This window comes from Apodemus sylvaticus, chromosome 22 (assembly GCF_947179515.1).
Source record: "Apodemus sylvaticus chromosome 22, mApoSyl1.1, whole genome shotgun sequence".
NCBI lineage: Eukaryota > Metazoa > Chordata > Mammalia > Rodentia > Muridae > Apodemus > Apodemus sylvaticus.
This window is the reverse complement of record NC_067493.1, coordinates 43,875,708-43,902,245: the sequence shown is the minus strand read 5'-3', so window position 1 is coordinate 43,902,245 and position 26,538 is coordinate 43,875,708. Positions and strand designations below refer to the sequence as shown.

At 48.1% G+C, this 26,538-nt stretch overlaps 1 protein-coding gene across 16 annotated transcripts; it reads right to left on the bottom strand.

Annotated features, from left to right (window-relative positions):
* Positions 1–20,470: 20,470 nt before the first annotated feature.
* On the bottom strand, positions 20,471–25,525 carry Ubc (ubiquitin C). 16 transcript variants are annotated; one of them, XM_052168904.1, is made up of 3 exons: positions 25,424–25,525; positions 21,116–23,902; positions 20,471–20,887 (listed from the first exon to the last, which is right to left on the bottom strand). In XM_052168904.1, the coding sequence occupies exons 2-3, from the start codon at positions 23,897–23,899 to the stop codon at positions 20,555–20,557; spliced, it is 3,117 nt and encodes a 1,038-aa protein (XP_052024864.1). In that variant the 5' UTR covers positions 23,900–23,902; positions 25,424–25,525; the 3' UTR covers positions 20,471–20,554. The 16 variants fall into 16 exon arrangements, with proteins under 16 accessions (XP_052024864.1, XP_052024873.1, XP_052024870.1 ...); XM_052168913.1 differs by having other exon boundaries at positions 20,471–20,731; positions 21,188–23,902; XM_052168910.1 differs by having other exon boundaries at positions 20,471–21,643; positions 21,872–23,902.
* Between the last annotated feature and the right edge of the window lie 1,013 nt (positions 25,526–26,538).

Below are 26,538 nucleotides of genomic sequence, written 5' to 3'. Positions count from 1 at the left end.
ACTCACAGGGGGTCGAGACCCACAGGTTGAGAAACACTGAAGTAACCCCTCTACTTTTCAGTGGCAAATGTAAGCATATCCACGCTCCTCTCCACCATTCATCTGCAGAACTTTTCCATCTCCCCAGACGGAAGCTCTGCGCCCTGAAACACAAAATCCCTCCCCCTCCGCAGCTACAGCCCCCTCTGCTCTGTTTCAGTAAGCTGTGTGCCCCAGGCACCGTGCATATACGCTCTATATCCTGTCATAGGGACTTCACAAGCACAGTTCTGGCAGTCTACCCACTGCAGTCTGGGTCAAATGTCCTTCCGTCAAGAGTGAGTGAGGACTGGGGCATGGTTCAATGGTTGGAGCACTGGTTTGGCATGAATGAGGTCCTAGGTTCCCTCAGCACCCCTAGAAACATGCAGGGATTATGGAATGAGAGTCCAGGACTGTCCTAGCTTCCCTTTTCTTGCTGTGATAAAATATGGACCAAAAGCAACTTAGAGGAGAGAAGGGTTCATTTCAACTCATACTTGCTAGGCACAGTCCATCACTGAGGAAAATCAGGGCAGGGACCGTAGGGGATGCTGCTTGCAGGCTCACTCACGGGTTCATGTTCAGTCAGCTTTCACAGACAGCCTGCCTAAGGAATGACACCGCCTACGGTGGGCCAGGTCCTCCTGCATCAGTTAACAATCAAGACAATGCCTCCCCAAACTCTTCCACAGGCAAATTTGATCTAGGAAATTCTTCAGTTGAGGCTCTCCTTTCAGATGACCTTAGATTATATCACACGGACAATTAAGGCTCCACAGGACAGGTGGCTGGGCACCACATTCTGGTTGGTTCATCCCACGATGGGCAAGATGTTTCTCCACTCTGGGCTGTGACTCTGGTGAAGACACAGACACTATAGTGACTTTTCTGTCACATACTCCAGCTAGGTTAACTGAGCTGGGACTGTCAGCCACTCCACACAAGGGCACGTAAGAAAGGATAGCCCCTTGTTAGTCTCTTCAAACCAATGAGATGCTCAGTGCTTTATCACAAAATCTCCTAACTAAAATGTCACACACACCCTTTTTGTAAAGTTGGCTTGGGCCTTAGACAGTCCCTTGAGGTCCTGTTTCCTCTGCACAGTTCAGTCTGGTGCTCCAGGACACAATGTGTCAAGGTGAGGCAGCCTCTCCAGGAGCAAAGTCCCCCTGCAGAGCTTCCAGACAAGATTTCCACATTGGAAGTGACTCTGCCAAGAAGGATAATTAGCAAGGTCCTTGTTTTATTCAAAGACACACGAAGTGACTTTGAAGGTAAAACTATCACGAACGCCATTGCTTTACAAGCAGATAAGCAAGGATCAAAGTCTCAAGGCTCCTGTGTAGTCTGGGTGTGGGGAGCAGTAACTATGGGGGAGACGACAAAAGTCATCTAGGTGTGACTAGGCATAGGAGTGTGTTTTGTTTTGTTCCTCTTCCTCATCCTTCCCTTCCTCTTCCTCTCCATCTTCTTCCTCCTCCTCTCCTCCTCTTCCTCCTTCTCTTTCCCCCTTCTCTTCCTCTTCCTCCTCCCCCTCCTCTGCCTCCCCCTCCTCCCCTCCCTCACCCTTACCCTCCCTGTCCCTTCTTCTTCTTCTTCTTCTTCTTCTTCTTCTTCTTCTTCTTCTTCTTCTTCTTCTTCTTCTTCTTCTTCTTCTTCTTCTTCTTCTTCTTCCTCTTCTTCCTCTTCTTCCTCTTCTTCCCTCTTCCTCCTCCTCCTCCTCCTCCTCCTCCTCCTCTTCTTCTTCTTCTTCTTCTTCTTCTTCTTCTTCTTCTTCTTCTTCTTCTTCTTCTTCTTCTTCTTCTTCTTCTTCTTCTTCTTCTTCTTCTTCCTCTTCTTCCTCCTCCTCCTCCTCCTCAACAGGGTCTCACAGGGTAGCCCTGACTGAAGTGGAACTAGCCTTGAACTCACAGAGAGCCACCTGCCCCTGCATCTGTATTGCATGAAGGGAGGGTTCTGGTCTTGATCCCCAGAACAACACAAAATAAAAATAAAAAGTTTTATTTTGCTTCACGGATTACAGTAGCAAAATTATTATTAGAAGCCACCCAAATATCTGACAGGAAAGTGTGTGTGCTTAGATTTAGATTTTGGTCCATTGAAACAATCACTGCTGGGTCTGGAGAGATGGCTCAGTGGTTAAGAGCACTGGGTGTTCTTCCAGAGGACCTGGGTTTGCCTCCCAAAACCCACAGAGTGGCTCCCAATAGTCAATAACTCCGATTCCAGGCCATCTGATGTCCTTTTTGGCCTCTTTGGGGCCAAGCATGCACATGGTGCTCAGACATACACTAAGGGAAGGCCCCAAACATAAAATTAAATAGATAAGTAAAAATAAATAAGACAGGATGGGCGGTGGTGGCGCATGCCTGTAATCCTAGCACTCTGGGAGGCAGAAGCAGGCGGATTTCTGAGTTTGAGGCCAGCCTGGTCTACAGAGTGAGTTCTAGGACATCCAGGACTACACAGAAGTAGTACATCCTGTCTCTAAAAACCAAAAATAAATAAATAAATAAATAAATAAATAAATAAAATATATAAACAAATAAGACACAAGCATTTATTAAGGAGCTTAGTGCGTGGAGATGCTGTGCTCCCATGTGGCCATGACAACCCTAGTCTCAGGCCTCCATACCTCATGAAGATGGAAAATATAAGCCAGGAGTAACTTTGATTTTTAAAAACATACTTGAAGCTGGGCGGTGGTGGTGCACGCCTTTAATCCCAGCACTTGGGAGGCAGAGGCAGGCAGATTTCTGAGTTTGAGAGCAGCCTGGTCTACAGAGTGAGTTCCAGGACAGCCAGGGCTACACAGAGAAACCCTGCCTCGAAAACAAACAAACAAAAAAACATACTTGAAATTAAAATACATTTATTTTATGTGTATGGGTGTTTTGCCTACATCTATAGCTATATACTATTTGTGTGCCTGGTGCTCATGGAGGCCAGAAGAGGGCATCAGAAGTTACAGTCCCCCGGGACTGAAGTTACAGATGGTTGTGAATTTCCACGCAGGTGGTAGGAACTGAACTCTGATGGTCTGCAAGAGCAGCCAGTGCTCTTAACCTCTGAGCCATCTCCCTAGCCTCCCCCCCAGCCCCGCCAATTTAAAAGATCTGAGGGATGAAGAGATGGCTCAGCAGTGAAGGGCACTGACTGCTCTTCCAGAGGACCCAGGTTCAATTCCCAGCAACCACACGGCAGCTCACAACTGTAACTCCAAGATCTGACACCCTCACACAGACATCCAAGCAGGCAAAACACCAATGCACGTGAAATAAAAATAAAAATTATTTTTAAAAAGAGGGGGGTGGGGCTGGAGAGATGGCTCAGCTGTTAGAAGCACTGACTGCTGTTCCAGAGGTTCTGAGTTCAAATCCCACATCTATAATGGGATCTGATGCCCTCTTCTGGTGTGTCTGGCAACAGCTACAGTGTACTCATATTAAATGAATGAATGAATGAACGAATAAATAAATAAATAAATAAATAAATAAATAAATAAATAAATGAGAGAGAGAGAGAGATCTGAGCAGAACCCAGTGGCCCACAGCCATTGTTCCTGCTACCCTAGACAACTTATTGAGCAGTAGATAAACCTTTTTAAAATGTATTCCAGCATGGTGGCTCACACCTCTAACCCCAGCATTTGGGAAGTTGAGGCAGGCAGAAGTGCCATGAGTTCAAAGAGAGGCTACTTACAGCTACATGGGTGACCCTGTCTCTAAAAGAGAGAGAGAGAGAGAGAGAGAGAGAGAGAGAGAGAGAGAGAGATGAAGGAAGCCAAGAAGGATAAAAAGAAAGCTGGGTGGTTGGCTGAGGATGGGTGAGAGTCTTTGTTTGATCCGCACAGCATCAAACTCCTGGGTTCTAATCCTCTCCCCTGCCCCAGGCTCTCAGGTACCCAGGTCCACAGGCACGTGTCCCAGACCCTTGTTTTGCTTTGACTGCATTTATTTGTTGAGACAGAGTCTCACTATGTAGCTGCGGGTGACATGGAGCTCACTGTGTAAACCAAGCTGGCCTTGAGCTCCCGGAGGTCCACCTGCCTCGCCAGGGCTTAGATTAAAGGACGTACCACCCTGCGAGGCTAACTGTCATCTCTCCGTTGTGTGGTTTGGTACATTTGCTTCTTGAAGCAGGGGTCTTGCTGGATTGTCCATGGTGGCCTTGAACCCATGATCTTCCTGTGTCCCCAGGCGTGCATTGCCATGTCTGAGGATAGTTAAGTTTGAATGACCACATGTGGTTAATGGCTGAACAGTGCTGAGCCATGCAATGCAATATTTGTGGCAGGGAAAAAACAAGGCAGGGCTATGTGTGATAATAAAAAGCATTTTGAAACCATATGTAGCCTTTTTATTTTATTTTTTTATTTTTTTAGAATCTTTTTTATATATGTTTCTTTTTTAAAAAATATTATCTATTTATTTTACACTGGAGCTGTCTTCAGACACACACCAGAAGAGGGTATCAGATCCCATTGCAGCTGGGAATTGAACTCAGGACCTCTGGAAGAGCAGTCAGTGCTCTTAACCACTGAGCCATCTCTCCAGTCCCAACCTTTTTTTCCCTCAGTTCTAAAGAACATACCCAGAGCCTCACACATGTTGAGCAAAACAATCCGTTGCTGAGATATACCAGCCCTCAAACTACCCTATTTATTTATTTTTGTTTTTTCGAGACAAGGTTTTTCTGTGTAGCCATGGCTGTCCTGGAACTTACTCTGTAGACCAGGCTGGTCTCAAACTCACAGATCTGTCTGCCTCTGCTTCCTAAGTCTGAGTGCTGAGTGACGGGTCTAAAGGCATGGGGATATATATGTATAGGTACAGGTATAGGTACAGGAATATGTGTATCATGTGTGTGTGTGTGTGTGTGTGTGTGTGTGTGTACACATGTGCAGGTGCATGCCACAGCTCATGTATATAAATCAGACTCAGCTCTTAGAAGTAGGTTCTCTTCTGCCACCTTGTGGCATCTGTGGTGTAATTCAGGTTGTCAGGTTTGTGGGCAAGCACCTCTAGCCTCTGACCCTTCTTGCCTCTCATTCACCCGCAATTATTTCCTTAAACCAGATGGGGCCAGGGCATGGTGGCACACGCCTTTAATCCCAGCACACAGAGCGTAGTATGTGCTTCCAAATCCCTAGCCAAGTCCCCTCTGCCCTCCCTCGCTCACATGTGTGTGTGTGTGTGTGTGTGTGTGTGTGTGTGTGTGTGTGACAGTGAACATGCAATGGAGAAGCTCCTCAAAGCTGCCTGTGCTGTGCCCGTGAGGACTCGTGACCAGGAGGCACAATGGACAGTTTTTTGGCTTTTTTGGTTTGTTTTTATTTTTTTTTAAAGACAAAGTGTCAGCATCTTGGCATCTTGGTGCCAGAGGTCCAGGGACAGAGGGTGAGACCAGAAAGAACTAAGGCATGAAGTGGGCACCACACTCCTTCCGTCTCTGCCTCTCTCGGGCTTCCTCCAAAAACGCTCCATCAGGATGCTCCAGCCTTCATCTGCCGTTGGTGCTGTGAACCACCTCCTGGACGTTAGCTGTAAGACACGGTTGGGGTTAGCTTTGATTACATTCCCCTTTCCAGACCTGGAAAGATGGAAATAGAGAATAAAACATTGGGTCCGCCGGGCGGTGGTGGCGCACGCCTGTAATCCCAGCACTCTGGGAGGCAGAGGCAGGCGGATCTCTGAGTTCGAGGCCAGCCTGGTCTACAGAGTGAGTTCCAGGACAGCCAGGGCTACACAGAGAAACCCTGGCTTATCTGGACATGCCACACACACCACGAGGGAACTGTACAGTCACCACAGCTGCTTGCTCCTGAGCCTTAGCTCTGCCTTCTGAATGCCTTTCCCCAGCTATGATTGGTTAAGAAAGCTCACCCTAGGTCTCTCAGCCACCAGCAACCTTGGTAAAGTTTACACCCAAGCCAAAGAGGGTCTGCTTCTCTCTCCCACACCCGCTTCCCCTACTCCATGGCTCAGCGGATGCTTTGGGTTAGTGCAACTCCTTTAAGCAACCTCCTTTCTGGCTACGTAAACTGGCCATTTAGCCCACCTTTTGAGTCAGCCTGGAGATGTTATACTGCTCTTCCCTCTGGTGGTTCAACTTCAGCACTAGTAAAAAGCCACTCTCTGCAGTCTTGGCTGTGGTTTTTATTGTTGTTGTTGTTGTGTTGTGTTGTGTTTTGCTTTAACTCTCCGTCACTAACAAACTGTGCTGAGTTGGAAGAACCTTCCCAGCCACCCAACCAGAGAGGTCCAGGGGGAAACAAGGTTAAAGGGTGGAGGATCCCAGCCACTCCAGGCCTGAGATCTGTAACTCTGTTAGGATCCTGACAGCGGGTCCCAACATCCGCGTCAAGAGGCTGTGACCCAAACAGATACCAGCTCAGTCACACTGACTCAGAGCAGCCAATAACGGAGGTCAGGGGAAGGAGTGGTGAGGTTTTTTTGGACACATACACACACACACACAGAGAGAGAGAGAGAGAGAGAGAGAGAGAGAGAGAGAGAGAGAGAGAGAGAGAGTTGGGGGAAAGTTCTAGAATTCAGTTAGAAAGGTAATAGTGTCACGGCTGCACATTGTAGGGCAGCAGACTGACATTCAGAATCAAAACTGTGTGTGAGGTTTGAGGCCTGGGGGTAGAGCTTGTTGGAAGAACACTTGCTTAGCAGGTCCAAGGCCATGGGTTCCATCCCCAGCAAGAAAAGTAAAGTTTATAATCTACTCTCTAGTGATCCAGAAAAATAAATGGGCAGATAGAGTAAGAGGTGAGTGATTGATTGATGAGAAGATGGTGATGAAAAATGATAGACGACAGATAGATGATAGATGATATATAGATGATAGATAGGTGATAGATGATAGATGATAAATTGATAGATAAATGATAGATAGATAGATAGATACATACATACATACATACATACATACTTACATAGAAGGTTGGTGATAGACAGGATGTTTATTTATCAGAACATGGTCAGAAGCCTGATGCATGGTGAATTGGGGAACTGATAGAGGCTCCAGAGAAAAAGGCAGAGGGCCTTTTGTTAGGATTCTGTCTAAATTCCACCCTACAGTTACCTGGCAACAGTCAGATATGCTTCTCCCCACAGTTACCTGGCAACAGCCAGATATGCTCCTCCCCACAGTTACCTGGCAACAGCCAGATATGCTCCTCCCCACAGTTACCTGGCAACAGCCAGATATGCTCCTCTCCACAGTTACCTGGCAACAGCCAGATATGCTCCTCCCCACAGTTACCTGGCAACAGCCAGATATGCTCCTCTCCACAGTTACCTGGCAACAGCCAGATATGCTCCTCTCCACAGTTACCTGGCAACAGCCAAGTAGGCCTCGCCTATTATAAAAGGGATGCTTGCCCCTCCTCTCTCTCTTGCCTCTCTTCCTCTCTCAGCTTCTTTCTTGCCCTCTTGGGCTCTTCTCTCTTCCCCTCCCCTCCCCCCCCCCCACGTGGTCATGGCTGGCCTCTACTTCTCTCCTCTCTCCTCTCTCATTTCTCTGCCTCTACTACCCCCTTAACTCCCCTCCCCAAGCCCTAAGTATACTCTATTCCATACTATACTGTCGTGTGTCTGGTCCCTCAGGGGGAAGGGGTGCCTTATCACGGGCCCATGAGGCACCTTCTTCCCCCACACCCCCATAGAACATATTCTTTACCTATTTCTCTTTTTATGATCACAACACCTTTGACCTCAGGCACATTTTCTTCCCTGGATTGTTCTTGGACATGATTTCGTACCTCCCGGTACAAACATTTGTGTTCAATGTGTAAGACATGTACATATTCCTGTTGGATGTCAAAGCGTAGCTGTAGAACCCAGGTCAGTTGCTCCCTGAATCTGGATGTGGCCCCCTACGTTGCTTTCTTGCTTTCCCTGATCTCATCTATAGTATATGCCAGGAAATTGTGTTTAAATTGTGTCCTGAGAAATTTCTGTTGATAGGGAGAGCTAAATGGATGGGTAAATGATTGACATTTGGTTCAAAGATAGATGTTGGAAAGATGTATGCTGAAAACCAAACTTACATCTTATACAAGAGCAGCAAGCACTCTTTCTTTTTTTTTCTTTTTTTCTTTTTTCTTTTTTGGTTTTTTCAAGATGGGTTTTCTCTGTGTAGCCCTGGCTGTCCTGGAACTCACTCTGTAGACCATGCTGGCCTCCAACTCAGAAATCCACCTGCCTCTGCCTCCCAAGTGCTGGGATTAAAGGCATGCGCCACCACCACCTGGCCAGCAAGCACTCTTAACCACTGACCTATATCTCTCCAGCCCTTGGACAATGACCAGCACAAAAGGTGAATGGCCACTTGCTTGAGACAGGATCTAAATATGTAGCCCTAACTGGCCTGGAACTCATTCTGTAGATCAAGCTGACCTTGAACTCATAGAGGTCATTCTGCCTCTGCCTTCTGAGTTCTGGAATCAAAGCCATGTGTTATGGCTATCCCTGGTACTGTTTGTATTTTGATCCAGGTTCTGTTTCCCCAAGAGGGGCTGCCTGGAATGAGGAGTGAATCATGCACTCAGGTGACTTCCTGTGAACCTTCCCCTAATGAATAAAGACTTCTAGGAACCAATCACTGGGCGAGGAGTAGGTGAGATTTCTGGGTCAGAAAGGAGAAGAGGAGAGGCAGAATAAAGTGTCTTGCTTTGGGACAGGGAATGTTCAGAGAACAAAATGTAGCTAACAAGAGGCCCCCTTGGTTTAGATGGCAGATCTGCCAGGATTCACCACCAGAGGATTTAACTTAGAATAGTTTACAAGGGCTAGAGAGATGGCTCAGTGGTTAAGAGCACCCTCTGTTCTTCCAGAGGTCCTGAGTTCAATTCCTAGCAACCACATGGTTGCTCACAGCTCTCTCTCTCTCTCTCTCTCTCTCTCTCTCTCTCTCTCTCTCTCTCTCTGTTTTGTTTTTTGGAGACAGAGTTTCTCTGTATAGCCTTGGCTGTCCTGGAACTCACTCTGTAGACCAGGCTGGCCTCCAACTCAGAAATCCACCTGCCTCTGCCTCCCAGAGTGCTGGGATTACAGGTGTGCGCCACCACCACCTGGTCTATCTCTAATGAGATCTGATGCCCTCTTCTGGTGTGTCTGAAGACAGCAACAGTGTAATCACCACATACATAAAGTAAATAAATTTTTTTTAAAGACTTGTAGAATAGCTTACAAAATTAGGATGCCGGTTGCTGCACCCAGGGATTGCATTACCTGTTGATTCTGAATGAAGATTGTGTGGTGTTTTCCTTCACACAATGACTCACCTGGGTTCCAGAGAGAAAGGTACAGCAACAAAGCGTGGGTCTGTTAGACGTGCACTCTGAAAGGCCATGGGATTTGGAAGCGTGGGGCTGGCATGGCAGTGACCAATATGGGAACCTAGCGAGCCAGGTGGAGAGATTTCAGAGCTCCGGGTCAGAAAGTCTGCTGAGATGAGAACAGGCCAGCTGTCCCCTGGTGCCCTGCTGGTGCCCTGCTGGCGTAGCGTGGATTGCTTTTTAAATATTCCACAATATAGATGTGTACCACTAAGGTCATCCTCACCCAATCTGGATTATTAAAAATTGGCTTTGAACTTATATCTGTTTGTCCATTTCTTTTTCCCCAAATTATTATTTTGTGTGTATTAATGATTTGCCTGTGTGTATGCCTGTGCATCATATGCACATCTGGTGCCTGCAGAGACCAAGAGAGGGTATACATTCCCTGGGGATAGAGTTACAGATAGTTGTGAGCCTATGGGTGCTGATAATCTAACCCTGGTCTTCCGGAATAGCTTTGAACCACTGAGCCATCACCCCAGGTCCTAGACTTTTGTTCTGTTTTGTTTTGGAGCTAGAATCTCACTACATAGCCCAGGTTAGCCTTGAACTCGGACTCAGGATCTTCCTGCCTTAGCCTCTCGAGTGCTGGGTTTACAGGCAAGTGTCACTACGCTGTCCTTCCTCAAGGTCTTCTGTCAGGTATTTTATCACAGACAAAAGGATCTAACACAGTGCCGACTTCCAACTGTCCAGAGACGTGTTAACAGTTACAGTAAAGTTTACTAGCACCTCGGGGACGGACGTGAAGATTACTATTGAATATCCCACAATGCATTGGCCAGGTCCTTATAATCAAAAATCGTTCTATTTGAAGCCTTGAAGGGGGCAGCATAGCGGTGCAGACTTGACCAGTTTGGGGGGGGGGGGGTCCATCAACAAACCCCACCCTATCTTCCCTGTCATCTCTGTTGCTACGGAAAGAGCTTGTCCTGGTTCTGATTGATACCACTAAGGACAGATCAGACCTGAGATGGATGTGAAGGCCTGTGTTTTCTCCATAAAAGACACAGATATGAGCACTGGAGAGACCATCGAGCAATTAAGAGCACTAGCTGCTCTCCCAGAGGACCCAGATTCAGTCCCCAGTACCCATGGGGTGGCCCCCAACTGTTTGTAGCTCTAGTTGTGGGGAACCGATGCCGTCTACAGCCTCTGCAGCCACCGTACTCATATGCAGAAAGGCTTTGTTTCAGTTCGACTATAAAACTTAAAAAAGAAACCCATGGGGTTGATCTCACCCTCCCACTCCTTCCTCTTGTGTGATCTCCAGAGCTGTGGCAGCCACCTTCGAACACCTAGGGACAGAACAAGAAAATTGCCAGATGTGCCCAGGCATGTGTTTATATTCATGTTTTAATGTGTTTCGCCTGTATGTGTATCCGTGCTCCACGTGCTTGCCTGTTGCTGACAGAGGTTAGGAGACGGTGTGATTTCCCTAGAGCAGGAGTCGCCGTGTAAGTGCAGGGAACTGAACTTAATTAACATGCAAGAGCAGCCAGCGTTGGGTTTTTTGTTTGTTTGGTTGGTTGGTTGGTTGGTTTTGTTTTGTTTTAAGATTTATTTATTTATTATATGTAAGTACACTGTAGCTGTCTTCAGACACTCCAGGGAGTCAGATCTTGTTAAGGGTGGTTGTGAGCCACCATGTGGTTGCTGGGAATTGAACTCAGGACCTTCAGAAGAGCAGTCGGTGTTCTTAACCACTGAGCCACCTCTCCAGCCCCTTGGTTTTGGTTTTTTGACATATGGTTTCTATGTGTAACCCTGGCTGTCCTGGAAACTCACTGTGTAGATCAGGCTAGCCTCAAACTCAGAAATCCACCTGCCTCTGCCTCCCAAGTGCTGGGACTAAAGGTGTGCACCACCACTGCCCTGCGCAGCCAATGTTTTTGACCACACAGCCATCTCTCTAGCTTCTTGATGTACACTTTAAATCCTGGAACTTGACAGAGGCAAGAACCCTTGAGTTCCAGGCCAGTCAGGGCTAAATATTTAGGGTCTGTCTCAGAAAGAAAGGGGGCGAGGGGGGAGGGTGACAACAGGAGGCAGAGAGCCAAATGGACAGGGAGAGGAAAGAGAGAGGGGGGGGGGAAGAAAGCCACCAAAGCCCTAATATATATATATATTAGGTTAATTATATATATATATATATAACCAAATATATATATATATATTTGGGGTTTTTTGACAGGGTTTCTCTGGCAAAGGCAGAGGCAGGCAGATTTCTGAGTTCGAGGCCAGCCTGGTCTACAAAGCGAGTTCCAGGACAGCCACGGCTACACAGAGAAACCCTGTCTTGAAAAAACAAAAAACAAAACACTTCCCTGATGTACATATAGGCGCAGAGTCTAACTGTTAAGGGCCTGGTGGGATTTCAGTGAACTCAGCTGGTTCAAGACTGTTGCTTCTCTTCTCTCCTCTGCTCTGTGGTAAAAGCTAGGTGCTTTCCCCAATGCACAGAGGAAACGGCCTCGCATGAGGGAACAGAGTTATGGTTGTTGCTGAGCAGTCAGCCTGCAGAAGCCAGCCATCTGGGGTCCGGAGGGGTGGATATCAGTCAACTGTCACCAGTCTGTCAAGGGAGGACTCAGTCAGGGGTGTCCTCCCTGTTTATCCAAAGCCTCTTTGCAGGACCACGTGTGTGTGGCTGCTTGCCTAAATCCACCTCAGGGAAGAACAGATGATACTTGACTGGTGCCTTAACGCTTTTGCCTTCCCACAAGAATATGATCCCACAATCTGTGTCTCCTGCTAAGCAAACTGTGAAGCCCGATGCAAGGCACTTAAGAATTCTTAGAGTGGGGGCTGGAGAGAGATGGCTCAGCGGTAAAGAGCACTGACTGTTCTTCTGAAGGTCCTGAGTTCAATTCCCAGCAACTGCATGGTGGCTCACAACCATCCGTAATGGGATCTGATGCCCTCTTCTGGTGTGTCCAAAGACAGCTACAGTGTACTTATCACATATATAAAATAAATAAATAAAATCTAAGAATTCTTCGAGTGGAGAGCAGGATATAAATGATCTGATAGAGAAAATGGGAAAGGAAGGGCTCTTTACAGAGGGGGAGAGAGGTCAACACAAAAGGAGAACTGAGATGGGTAAAGTATTGAGAAGGATGTCTGAAAAACCCACAAGGAATCAGACTATTAACTACTTGCCGAAAACAATAAATCAACAAAATATAATACAAGTAACTCCATGTATAAAATATTCATATATAGTTTTAATGAACTTTTCTCATCTAGGCTAATGGTACTCTGCCCAAAAGCCAAAGTGATGTGTTTTGTAAAATGCAGTGTGATGTGGCAGACGGGGTGCCCTAGGAGTCCCAAGCCGAGGTGTCACTCACTGAAGGATAAGTCATATGACGGGTGAAGTTTATTTAGGGGCATGAGAAGGAGGGCTGAGAAGGGAGTAGAGGAAGAGAAAGAGAAAGGACAGAGAAGGATGGCGGTGGGGGAGAGGGGGGCAGGTCAGAGGAGGTGTCAGAGAAAGCAAGAGAGAGAGAGAGAGAGAGAGAGAGAGAGAGAGAGAGAGAGAGGCCAAACAGTTCTTTTATAGCAAGCCAGGCTTGTACCTGACTGTTGTTGCTAGTTAACTGTTGGGCAGAACCTAGAAGAAAGAAGACCATTTAACAAAACCTTCAATACCAAGCATGAGAAGCCCTCTTTTGAGTTGTTTGTTGGTGAGAGTTGTCCAAAACATACATCCTATAGCTGTTGTACTTGGTTGTCCCCCAGAAATGGAAACTAATGCCCTATTGCTGAAGACACCAAACACTTAAGAAATAACACAGCCCAGAGACCCCTGAGCTGGAACTGATCTGAATGTCCCTTCCCTGAGAGCTAGCTTTTATGGTTCCAGAAGATGACATAGAAGCTTCCAAAAGAGGGCAGCAACCAACAGTTCTGCCCAGCTATGACGCCCAAGAACCACATCGATGACTATCATGGCATTCACGGCATAATAACTAGAAGAGTATTGGGACACTCTGCTGCTAAGGTTGAAGTCTGACATCACTGGGAAGCCCAAGCTCAGAAAAAAAAAAGGCAGACTCCCTTTGTCAGCAGGTCTTCTCCTTCTCTGACCTTGACTGGGGAGCTCAAAACTCCCACACCCTCTACCTTCGGAGTGTCATGTAGCCTTGGTTAGATTACAGGTGAAGCTCCTTCCATCCCTCCTCAAAACTATATAACCCTATATTCACTCCCAATAAACGTGCCCTCCCCCGCAGCCTTTGAGCGAGCGGGAATTTCAGACCACGAAGCTAGCCACTACTTCTTACCTAGGGTGGATCTCTTGGACCAAGGTGAAGTCCATTGTTCTTCAAGGACCTGCAGTTTCCTGAGAGGAGCCAACCACCTGCTGAGCAACCAAACCGGGGTTTTGTGGATGAGTTCCCAGCCTTTGGGAGAAGGGTTTTCCCCCACCTTTAAATTTGGAGCTCCCCATTAAATATCGAGCCTTGATCAGAAACACTTTGTCTTGGTTCTTTATTGCCCGCCTGTCCTTTTATTTCATACCCAGCTTTCCTTCCAGGTGACCTTGGTTCCCTTAGCCACAGGCGGTTACAAATAAAGTTGATCTGTCATCCAGAAGATAATCCTAGAATATTATCATTTCTGTTTGTACTTAGAGGCACTCTGAAACCCTGTCTACTCTGCTCCATTTGTCCTTGTGGGCTGGTGGCCAAGGACCCCAAGGGAGAAGGGAGGACCACATAGAAGTGCAGTAGTAGCACATATATCTTGATAGTAACCCACTGTTCTCTAACTGTACTTAAGGCCTGCTGAAAAGAGGAAAATGGTGCCTGGTACTAGAAACATAACTAAGTATTTAGTACTAATGAAGTCACTTTCTGTTCTGGGCAGTCAGCTGGCAGAATGACAAGTGAAAAGTTCCTTAGAAACCCCCAAAAGCAGCAGGGAGGGAAACTGAGATTGGGATTTCCGAGAGGCAAACATGATGAAGGCAGACTGTCATGCAGGTTCTATAGAGGGCACAGTCTGCAGATGCAACCAGCTGCACATCTAAAATACATTGTATGTATGCTGAAGGGGCTTAAAAAGAGAGAATTGAGGGTTAAGGGGGTGTGGTACGGTGGTGTGGGGGAAGGCGGTACCCAGGCGGGCCCTTGCCCCAGCACCTCTTCCCCCTGAGGGACCACATGCACACAGACATGGTATAGAATAGAGTTTATTCAGGGTAGAGGATGGGAGTTAGTGGTAGAGAAAGGCAGAGAGAGAGAGAGAAGAGAGAAGTGGAGGCTGGCCATGAGCACGTGGGGGGGGGGGTGGAGCCCAAGGGGCAGAGAGATGAGAGAGCAAAGAGCAAAAACAGAGAGGAGGGGCAAGCAGCCCCTTTTATAGTGGGCCAGGTCTATGGGGCGGGGCATACCTGGCTATTGCCAGGTAAGTGTGGGGTGGCGCTTAGACAGAATACCAACATATGCATGATATGTGTGTACGTGTGTGTGTGGGGGGGGGGTGTGCTTGCCACAGTATACATGTAAAAGTCAGAGGTCAGCTTTATAGTGTTCTACATGGTAAAGGTTCTCACCTTTACATGGTATCAGGGAAAAAATTTTGATCACCAGACTTGCTTAGCAGCTGAGCCATCTTACCAGCTCTCTTCTGCACATTTGTTTAAAGATTTATTTATTCTCTTTCTTTTAATGAGATAGGACCTTTCTATGTAGTCCATGTAGACCATGCTGGCCTATAATTCAAAAAGATCCTCCTATCTCTGCCTCTTGAGTGGTGGGATTAAAGGTATGTAGCCAAACACCTTGCTTTATGATCTTAAATGATGTGTTTGTGCCCTGATTGCAGTACTTATGGAGTTCAGAAAGAGAGTTGGATCTCTTAGAACTCATGTTACAAGACATTGTGAGCCATTGATGTGGGTGCTAGGAACTGAACTTAAGTCCTAGGCAAGAGCAGGAAATAGTTTCAACTGCTGAGCAGTTCTCCAGCCCCTTTCCTCCACTATTTATTTTAACAAGCCCTCACTATGTAGTCCTAGCTGGCCTGGAACTTGTTATGTGGACTAGGCTGGCCTTAAATTCAGAGATCACAGGTTTTAAGGATGTGTGTCACTGTACCTGGCTCCTCTGAATCTTTTGTTTTGTTTGATGTTTTAGGTATTTGAGACAGGATCTCATTTCGTAGCCTAGATGGTATAAACTGGTGGCCCTCCTTTCTACCTCCTCAGTGCTGAGCTTACTGTGCCCCTCCTCCAACCTGAGTCTTGGTTTTCAATGATCATCTTTAAGGGAGAGACAGATGTATCTTAATCTTCATCTCCTACCAAAACTAATGTTAACACAGAGGAGAAAGAATAACGAGGGGGAAAAAGTCAGCTTAAGTTTCCACCTCCAGAAGTCTCAGGAAAGAGGTAACACCTTTAATTTTTCTGGGCACTTGTGTCTGCATGGCACATCTCCAACAGACCAGCTGTATCAGTGAAAACAGACAGGAGCTTCAAATGCCATCACAGAGCAGATTTGGATCTCTGTGTTTTGATTTTCCTCTACTGGAGCAGCCTTTGAGTAGCAGCTCAACAAAGCTTTGGTTGAACAACCACAAAATAAACCCTACTAGGAGAAAATATGTTAATTGCATATACTTTGGACAAAAGACAGTCTCGATAAGTTATTAGTGATGATATAGGGTCTAGTGTGGTCCAGTTGTCCTCAAACCTCCAGCCTCTGCCTCCTCTCTGGAATTGCAGGCCTTCACCACAGGGCCCACTTATGCTGTGCAGGAGATAGAATCCTGTGCCTCATGGCTTTATTACTAGCGCTCTACACTCTGGGCCTCAGCCTGAGATCATCATTCTTCAAAGTACCTGGTGCTCACTCAGAGTTTCCAGTGCCAGATGCAGGATCAATCAATCAATCAATCAATCAATTCCATGAATTTTCAAACTCTCAGTCTGTGCAAGGCCATTCCAAGCACTACAGCAGAAAGTCAGTGTATGGGCCCTGCTCCACACAAGACACTTGGCCCCTTTTGAAAGTCAGGTCTTGCTGGGCGGTGGTGCAAGCCTGTAATCCCAGCACTCTGGGAGGCAGAGGCAGACAGATTTCTGAGTTCGAGGCCAGCCTGGTCTACAGAGTGAGTTCCAGGACAGCCAGGGCTACCTGTCTTGGAAAACCCAAATCCAAAAAAAAAAAAAAAACCAAAAACCAAAAAAGAGAGAAAGAGAAAGAAAGAAAGAGAAAGAGAGAAAGAGAGAAAGAAAAAAGAAAAAGAAAGGAAGGAAGGAAGGAAGGAAGGAAGAGAAAGAAAAGAAAAGAAAAGAAAAGAAAAGAAAAGAAAAGAAAAGAAAAGAAAAGAAAAGAAAAGAAAAGGTCTCCTAACTCTGATCTACCCTCAAGCTCTCTCCCTCCCAGCATCTGGTCTCTGCTCCATCCTCTGAGGCTATTTACTTTTGCAGTCCTTCCCTTAGCACCTGAGCCACCTAGAGCTACAACTGTTGCTGTCACTATGGGTGACTACCAAATGTTAAGCCATGTTCCAGCCATGTCCTGGAACTCATTCTGTAGACCAGGCTGGCCTCGAACTCAGAAACCCACCTGCCCCTGCCTCTGCCTCCCAAGTGCTGGGATTAAGGGCGTGTACCACCACTGCCCGGCTAATAGACTCTCAACACCCAATATCTCAAGTGTTGTTAAAATTCCTTCCCTTGGGGGAGATAGAAGCCACATCTCCCCCACCCCCTCCTAAGATCCCAAGGACACATGTTGGTTTGAGTCCACCAATGTTTGCTCACTGAAACTAATGAGTTTATTGGCTTACTTTTAGAGCATGTGTGAGGGTTTAGCAGCAGAAGCGAGGGTGACTGCAATGATACTGTACCCAAGTCTGTACCCAACATGATGACTTCCCTGTGGTCACATAGATGAAGCCTGCCTCTCCTAGTCCTTTTTTGCCTTTTCTCTAGCCCCTTCCGGAGACTATGTAGTTATAAGAAAGTTGCAGTTAGCTGTTTGGGAGAACTGGCTGGATATTCAATTGAGGGTCTCATGACCCTCCCTGCCTCTCCTACAAAGCAATACCAATAATCAACAAATCCTGCTAAAATATTTTGCAAGATGGCACAGCTGATTTGATGAAGATGGTGGCAGTGTGGCTTTAAGACAGTCCTACACAACACTGAGACATGAGGTTCAAGGTTAGCCTGGGTTACAAGGTATACCCTGTGGGGTTGGGGGGGAAATGGGGCCTAAGTAGAAGCAGTAGCTTCAGGAAAAAGGACAAGTTGGGTAAAGAGGTGAAGGATAATGGTAGGAGGCTTTATTCAATGCGGGCAGACTTGTGGAGTGGCTGAGACTTTTTACCTGGTATAATCCAGTGGGTATTGTGGTTGAATTTCAACTCTGGTGGAACCCTTGGCTAAAGGCTGAACAGCAATTGCATAACCAACTGCAACCTCTTGGAGGCACTGCAGCCTTCATTACTAAACCTACATGTAGCCCAGTGGTGCCCTCTTTGGGGAGGAGAGTATTGCTTGCCAGGACTGGCCAGCTCAAAGTCCAGAACATTTTTCAGAGGCCTGCTGTTGGCTCCCCTTAGAGCTTGAGGTTACAAGTGGCTAGTGTTAGTATACACACTACTCAGGCCTTGTACTTTGATTCAACCCCACCTCTGTGAGTGAACTTGGTTCCCAGTGTGAAGCAAAACTATGTGCTTTACACTCTATTCATTATACTCTGGGAAGCAGAGCAGCTCTTAACAAGCTCCTGGCAGTCCAGTTCTGTTGTTACCCTGGCTTCCTGTTTTTGAGAAAAGGAATTTCTTCCCTTTGCATATGATGAAAGACTATTAAACCTGACAATACTGGTATCTTTAGTGAAAATATGGCGTGGTCAGTGTATAGCCTAGAGTTCTCCCAGTGTCTCTGAGGACCTGTGTGTGCATGAAGCTTAACATAATGAAGTAGGAGCACAGCCAAAAGCAAGGACTGCCTTGTTCCCATTATATAGTAAGCTGAATATTTAAGACAAGTAGCATATATTCAAATTCTATGAGCAACAAGTCAGCCAGTGCTTGCTGCCAGACCTGACGGAGCTTTGGGTACCAACCGTAATGTTAAAACTTGATTCCAATCTTCACACATGTAGACCAACAGAATATAGGCAGATTTGGGGAGTGGTTGACACCTCTTACCTACGATAATCCAGTGGGCATTGTTTAATTTCAATTGTGGTGGAACCCTTGGCTAAGGGTTAGAGAATAGGAATTATTTAGACATGAATAAATCTAAAGTTTCTTAGTTGAGCATGGCAACCATGCTTCTAATTTTAATGGTTGCTCAGTGTAGCCCTGGCTGTCCTGGAATTCATTCTTAAACACCAGGTCAGCCTTAAATTTGCCTGCCTCTACTGGGAACTAAACACACACACACCCCAACCAGGCTATGCCTTTGTTTTGCCTGCCTACTGCCCAGAAGCCCAGAGGGTATGGGATCCTCTAGAACTGGAGTGACAAATGATCTGTGATATGGGTACAAGAAATTGAACCTTGGTCCTTTGGTAAAACCCAGTGCGTTTTTCCTCTGAAACCTCTGAGCTTGTAATTCTGACATTAGGGAGGTTGAGGCAGTAACATACAAGTTCAAAGCTAGTCTGGACTACACATCATGTGTTCTCACTAAACAAAACTAGAACTTAAAAATTGAGGTGAATTTTAGCTCCACTGCAGATCATGTGCTTACATGGCTAAGGCTGGTTATTTCATTATTCAAAGCCATTCCAAAAAATAAAAAATCTTAGTATCACACTAGACAGGGTCACCAGACCATATGCTGCCTGTGATGCATCATGTTGCCCAAACAGCTCTAACTTACTACTCAGAAGCAAGCATTTCTTCTAAAGTCCAGGATTATCTTCATGGGATGCCCTGCACTTTCCATACAGAATAGACACATCAAGCCAGTCTGTTTGCCTTGGTGGCACAAGTTCCAGGACAGCCAAGACAAATTACTCATTTTTTCACTGTCAGTTTTAATGAAATGACTATTATGTATACTCTAAATCCTTAGTGGAGATGCATACTAAGGCTAGAGTTATTGGGCCACTCTGAACAAGTGGCAGTGAGGCACAATGTCACTTATAAGAACAGCACGCCAACCTCTGAATCACCTCTCCAGGCCAATCACAACACACATAACCTGACTAGACACACTTGGGCACATTCAGGTCAATCCTTACAAGGACTTTAACTGTAATCACAGAACCTGGGGAAACAAATTTTGTGTGTGACAGGTCTCACTACAGCCTTGACTCGCCTAGAACTCTCACATGGTGGTTCAAACAGGGGGCTAAACACCCTCTGTTGATCTCCTTCATAACTACATATAGGTTAAATACCAACACCTTAACAACTTTAAAAAAAAAGTTTAATGCCGGGCAGGGGTGGCGCACGCCTTTAATCCCAGCACTTGTGAGGCAGAGGCAGGCGGATTTCTGAGTTCTTCTGAGTTCGAGGCCAGCCTGGTCTACAGAGTGAGTTCCAGGACAGCCAGGGCTACACAGAGAAACCCTGTCTCGAAAAACCAAAAAAATAAAAGAGAAAAGAAAAGAAAAAAAAGTTTAAAAACCTTAAAAAAGCCAGGCGGTGGTGGCGCACCCCTGTAATCCCAGCACTCTGGGAAGCAGAGGCAGGCGGATTTGAGTTTGAGGCCAGTCTGGTCTAGAGTGAGTTCCAGGACAGCCAGGGCTACACAGAGAAACTCTGTCTGGAAAAAACCAAATCCAAAAAAACAAAAAACAAAACAAACAAACAAACAAAAAAACCATAAAAAACACAGGGTAGCAGTGGTGGCAAATACCTTTTATGGAAGCACTGGATGCACGTAGAACTGAGTTCAAGGTCAGACTGGTCTACAGGGGGGAGATTAACAACCAAAGCTACACAGTGAGAAACATAGTTCTTGGAGAAACAAAAGTACTTTTAAACCCCATTACTTACCACACAGTCCCTATCTCAACATTTTCCTTACCTGATAGTTACACTGATGAAACAAACTTGATAGTCTACACATGCAAATAGAATCAATTAACCAAACACAAAATGAACTCAGAAGACTTTGGGGAATGCAAGAACTTTATTCAAAGTGCAATGAAACTTGTTAACAGCTTAAAAGATAGGGAAAACTAAGACACTTCCCCATCAAACCCAAGAACAAGCACAGGGAGGGCTCTTTCGAGATACTGTGGTGAGAAAGGTACGCCTATCTTCCTGTTTGACCTTCTTGTTGGTAACACTGGGCTCGACCTCCAGGGTGATGGTCTTGCCAGTCAGGGTCTTCACAAAGATCTGCATCCCACCCCTGAGGCGAAGGACCAGGTGCAGGGTGGACTCTTTCTGGATGTTGTAGTCTGACAGGGTGCGACCATCTTCCAGCTGCTTGCCTGCAAAGATCAGCCTCTGCTGGTCAGGGGGGATGCCCTCCTTGTCCTGGATCTTTGCCTTGACATTCTCAATGGTGTCACTGGGCTCGACCTCCAGGGTGATGGTCTTGCCAGTCAGGGTCTTCACAAAGATCTGCATCCCACCCCTGAGGCGAAGGACCAGGTGCAGGGTGGATTCCTTCTGGATGTTGTAGTCTGACAGGGTGCGACCATCTTCCAGCTGCTTGCCTGCAAAGATCAGCCTCTGCTGGTCAGGGGGGATGCCCTCCTTGTCCTGGATCTTTGCCTTGACATTCTCAATGGTATCGCTGGGCTCGACTTCCAGGGTGATGGTCTTGCCAGTCAGGGTCTTCACAAAGATCTGCATTCCACCCCTGAGGCGAAGGACCAGGTGCAGGGTGGATTCCTTCTGGATGTTGTAGTCTGACAGGGTGCGACCATCTTCCAGCTGCTTGCCTGCAAAGATCAGCCTCTGCTGGTCAGGGGGGATGCCCTCCTTGTCCTGGATCTTTGCCTTGACATTCTCAATGGTGTCACTGGGCTCGACTTCCAGGGTGATGGTCTTGCCAGTCAGGGTCTTCACAAAGATCTGCATCCCACCCCTGAGGCGAAGGACCAGGTGCAGGGTGGATTCCTTCTGGATGTTGTAGTCTGACAGGGTGCGACCATCTTCCAGCTGCTTGCCTGCAAAGATCAGCCTCTGCTGGTCAGGGGGGATGCCCTCCTTGTCCTGGATCTTTGCCTTGACATTCTCAATGGTGTCGCTGGGCTCGACCTCCAGGGTGATGGTCTTGCCAGTCAGGGTCTTCACAAAGATCTGCATCCCACCCCTGAGGCGAAGGACCAGGTGCAGGGTGGATTCCTTCTGGATGTTGTAGTCTGACAGGGTGCGACCATCTTCCAGCTGCTTGCCTGCAAAGATCAGCCTCTGCTGGTCAGGGGGGATGCCCTCCTTGTCCTGGATCTTTGCCTTGACATTCTCAATGGTGTCACTGGGCTCGACCTCCAGGGTGATGGTCTTGCCAGTCAGGGTCTTCACAAAGATCTGCATTCCACCCCTGAGGCGAAGGACCAGATGCAGGGTGGACTCTTTCTGGATGTTGTAGTCTGACAGGGTGCGACCATCTTCCAGCTGCTTGCCTGCAAAGATCAACCTCTGCTGGTCAGGGGGGATGCCCTCCTTGTCCTGGATCTTTGCCTTGACATTCTCAATGGTGTCGCTGGGCTCGACCTCCAGGGTGATGGTCTTGCCAGTCAGGGTCTTCACAAAGATCTGCATCCCACCCCTGAGGCGAAGGACCAGGTGCAGGGTGGATTCCTTCTGGATGTTGTAGTCTGACAGGGTGCGACCATCTTCCAGCTGCTTGCCTGCAAAGATCAGCCTCTGCTGGTCAGGGGGGATGCCCTCCTTGTCCTGGATCTTTGCCTTGACATTCTCAATGGTGTCACTGGGCTCGACCTCCAGGGTGATGGTCTTGCCAGTCAGGGTCTTCACAAAGATCTGCATCCCACCCCTGAGGCGAAGGACCAGGTGCAGGGTGGACTCTTTCTGGATGTTGTAGTCTGACAGGGTGCGACCATCTTCCAGCTGCTTGCCTGCAAAGATCAGCCTCTGCTGGTCAGGGGGGATGCCCTCCTTGTCCTGGATCTTTGCCTTGACATTCTCAATGGTGTCACTGGGTTCGACTTCCAGGGTGATGGTCTTGCCAGTCAGGGTCTTCACAAAGATCTGCATCCCACCCCTGAGGCGAAGGACCAGGTGCAGGGTGGATTCCTTCTGGATGTTGTAGTCTGACAGGGTGCGACCATCTTCCAGCTGCTTGCCTGCAAAGATCAGCCTCTGCTGGTCAGGGGGGATGCCCTCCTTGTCCTGGATCTTTGCCTTGACATTCTCAATGGTGTCACTGGGCTCGACCTCCAGGGTGATGGTCTTGCCAGTCAGGGTCTTCACAAAGATCTGCATTCCACCCCTGAGGCGAAGGACCAGATGCAGGGTGGACTCTTTCTGGATGTTGTAGTCTGACAGGGTGCGACCATCTTCCAGCTGCTTGCCTGCAAAGATCAACCTCTGCTGGTCAGGGGGGATGCCCTCCTTGTCCTGGATCTTTGCCTTGACATTCTCAATGGTGTCGCTGGGCTCGACCTCCAGGGTGATGGTCTTGCCAGTCAGGGTCTTCACAAAGATCTGCATCCCACCCCTGAGGCGAAGGACCAGGTGCAGGGTGGATTCCTTCTGGATGTTGTAGTCTGACAGGGTGCGACCATCTTCCAGCTGCTTGCCTGCAAAGATCAGCCTCTGCTGGTCAGGGGGGATGCCCTCCTTGTCCTGGATCTTTGCCTTGACATTCTCAATGGTGTCACTGGGCTCGACCTCCAGGGTGATGGTCTTGCCAGTCAGGGTCTTCACAAAGATCTGCATCCCACCCCTGAGGCGAAGGACCAGGTGCAGGGTGGACTCTTTCTGGATGTTGTAGTCTGACAGGGTGCGACCATCTTCCAGCTGCTTGCCTGCAAAGATCAGCCTCTGCTGGTCAGGGGGGATGCCCTCCTTGTCCTGGATCTTTGCCTTGACATTCTCAATGGTGTCACTGGGTTCGACTTCCAGGGTGATGGTCTTGCCAGTCAGGGTCTTCACAAAGATCTGCATCCCACCCCTGAGGCGAAGGACCAGGTGCAGAGTGGATTCCTTCTGGATGTTGTAGTCTGACAGGGTGCGACCATCTTCCAGCTGCTTGCCTGCAAAGATCAACCTCTGCTGGTCAGGGGGGATGCCCTCCTTGTCCTGGATCTTTGCCTTGACATTCTCAATGGTGTCACTGGGCTCGACTTCCAGGGTGATGGTCTTGCCAGTCAGGGTCTTCACAAAGATCTGCATCCCACCCCTGAGGCGAAGGACCAGGTGCAGGGTGGACTCTTTCTGGATGTTGTAGTCTGACAGGGTGCGACCATCTTCCAGCTGCTTGCCTGCAAAGATCAGCCTCTGCTGGTCAGGGGGGATGCCCTCCTTGTCCTGGATCTTTGCCTTGACATTCTCAATGGTGTCGCTGGGCTCGACCTCCAGGGTGATGGTCTTGCCAGTTAAGGTTTTCACAAAGATCTGCATTGTCTATCACAAGAAAACAAAACAATAATACACAGGTCAGGAAATGACACAAATGTCTGTGGAGTAGGACCAACAGATCTGTAAGAACTGAATGCTAGTTTACTCTTAACAGTAAGTTATATATCTATAAAGACTCTATATTTCCCCTCTCTGAAATGAATAATAAAAAAATCTTGACTCGACTCCACAAAGTTAAGAACCATAGGCACATCGCCAGACAATGGTGGTGCACATCTTTAATCCCAACACTTGGGAGGCAGATGATATGTAGATGGATCTGAGTTGGAGGCCAGCCTGGTCTACAGAGTGAGCTCCAGGGCAGGCAGGGGTACAGAGAGAAACCTTGTCTCGAAAAACCAAAACCAAACAAGAAACCTAAGCATAGTGACCCTTTTCTGTATTACCAAATTGGCAGGGTGGAGACTTCAGTATGCAACAGCTGAAAGTCGGTTCCTGTCTATCTTGATAGTTTGCAGAAAAGCCTGATGCACACTACACCTCTAAGGGGGTTACGATGACCCACTCCAAAAAAGTCAGAAACCCCAGAATTTTGGGGGCAAAATTAGGAAATCCCAGAATCAGCTTCAGACCGAATATAGCCAGTTTGTAGTAGTCTACAAAACTGAAGTCCGAGCCCGTTCATATAGTTGTTCGCAGCACTGGGGACACTGAGAGGACACTTGACCTGGGAGGTCAGGCAGAGACAGTGAGATTCTACCTCCACCCTCCTTCCCCACCAAAAGAACACCAAAATTTTGTTTGAACAATTAAAGTCTGGGGTGGTGGCACTGGCCTTGCACCTCATTACATGGGTGGTAGGTGCTGAGATTTTTCAAGTTTAAAGGGACAGCCTTGCCTAAATAGCGCTTCAGCAGCCACAGCTGTACAGCGAGATTCTTAAAGAGGAAAGGGCAAGAAATAAAACCCAACGTAAGGCTCACTTTTCCCCCTCTGGATTTCCGGCTCCTGTTTACTCTGGAGAGGCTACCCGAGGCCGAGACCCAAACCCTGTCCGACAGCTGAGGGAAAGCTAAAGTCAGGGAAATGGCGTCACTCTACATTATGAGCCCACACACACCGCGACGTCATAGGGGCGGCAGGGCAGGCTGAACGGCCGCCCTCCCCACTTCCGGTCCCACTCGCACTTCTGTAGCTAGCAACGGACGAACCCCGGATCAACCGACCTCTCCGGCCAGCCCAATCCCCACAGCTCGCACATCAGAGGCTCGTACGGCGCGCAAACCGAACTCAGTTCCCAACCCACAGCCTCCGTGACGTTCCCTGCCTAACCGGCGGCAGCGGCCTCGCGGGCCTACTTCCCCCCCCCCCCAACCTGGTTCAGCGCGTCAGGGCCGCGCGTCTTCCCCCTCAGGCTTCCATTTGGCCGCCATCTTGCCGCTGGGTCCTCCGCCTCAGGACAGCCCCTGTTCTCGCGGGCCACGGAAACCAAACGTCCGGGCCGCGGGCAGCCGCTCGCCCCTTCTCGCCTCCCACCCCCGCCGGGTGTGGCGGCTTTCTCCTTACCAGCGGTGGTGGCGGCAGTCCTCACAAAAGAGACGGAACTCGCAGTCTCGACGGAACTAGCTGCGGCGCGCCCCGGCGTCTCTTTATATAGTCATCGGAAGCCCCGCCCTCCCCGCGATCCCTCCGCGGAAATGCGGTCAGGGACTACTTTTTAACGCCGGCCCCAGTCTCTGCAGCGGAAGCGACGAGCTAAAACGATCAAGACCCTCTCACGGAGGGTTCGACTGTAGAGTCCAGAGAGTGAGGGGCTTTGTGTGGAAAGGCAGGGCTGCCACCCTGTGCGACCCCTGCGGAGGGATCAACGCGTGTGATGTGATCGGCACGAAAACACGGCTGGGATCTCCGCAGCGGGAGCGGGCCTCGGCGCAGGCGCACTGCGGCTTCGCGACCGGGAGACCCACCAGCTGCCCCTCGTCGGGGGTCTTCGCTGACTTTTCCGCGTTAGGGGGACCCAGGGCTTTGGCTCCTGTCACACTGGGACCCCATTGGTGGTCTGGCCTCCTCAATCCCCTCAGCCCCGCCGGGTCACTGTGCCCAGCCCTCACTGCCTTGGCACGGTGACAGGGTGGATGACTGTGCAAATCTCATAACAAGGGAAATAACAAAGGGTTTTTAATAATTTTTAAAACAAAAACTATGAAGGAGGGAATCTCTCCCCGATTTGGGAAAACGAATCTGAATTTATCAAGGAAAGCAGACAGTCTACACAGTTTTTGAAAATTGTAGGCATCAGATCTGAAGCCCAGAGAACTAGATCTTTCCAGACTGTTCCAGGCCCGTTTCTGCCTGGTGCCCTTGGATTCGAGAAGGTTCTATGTTTTCTATGTGATTGTCACTAAGAGAAGGTCAAAATTTCAAAATGTTGTTCATATTTGTTATTCATATTCTGAGACTGAGCCCACTGAAGCCCAAATGTTTATTTTTTTATTTTTTATTGGTTTTTTTCGAGACAGGGTTTCTCTGTGTAGCCCTGCCCGTCCTGGAACATACTATGTATACCAGGCTGGTCTCAAGTTTACAGAGATCCTCCTGCCTCTACCTCCCAAGTGCTGGTCTACAGATCAAGTTCCAGGATGGCCAGGGCTACACAGTGAAATGTGAAACCTTGTCTTGAA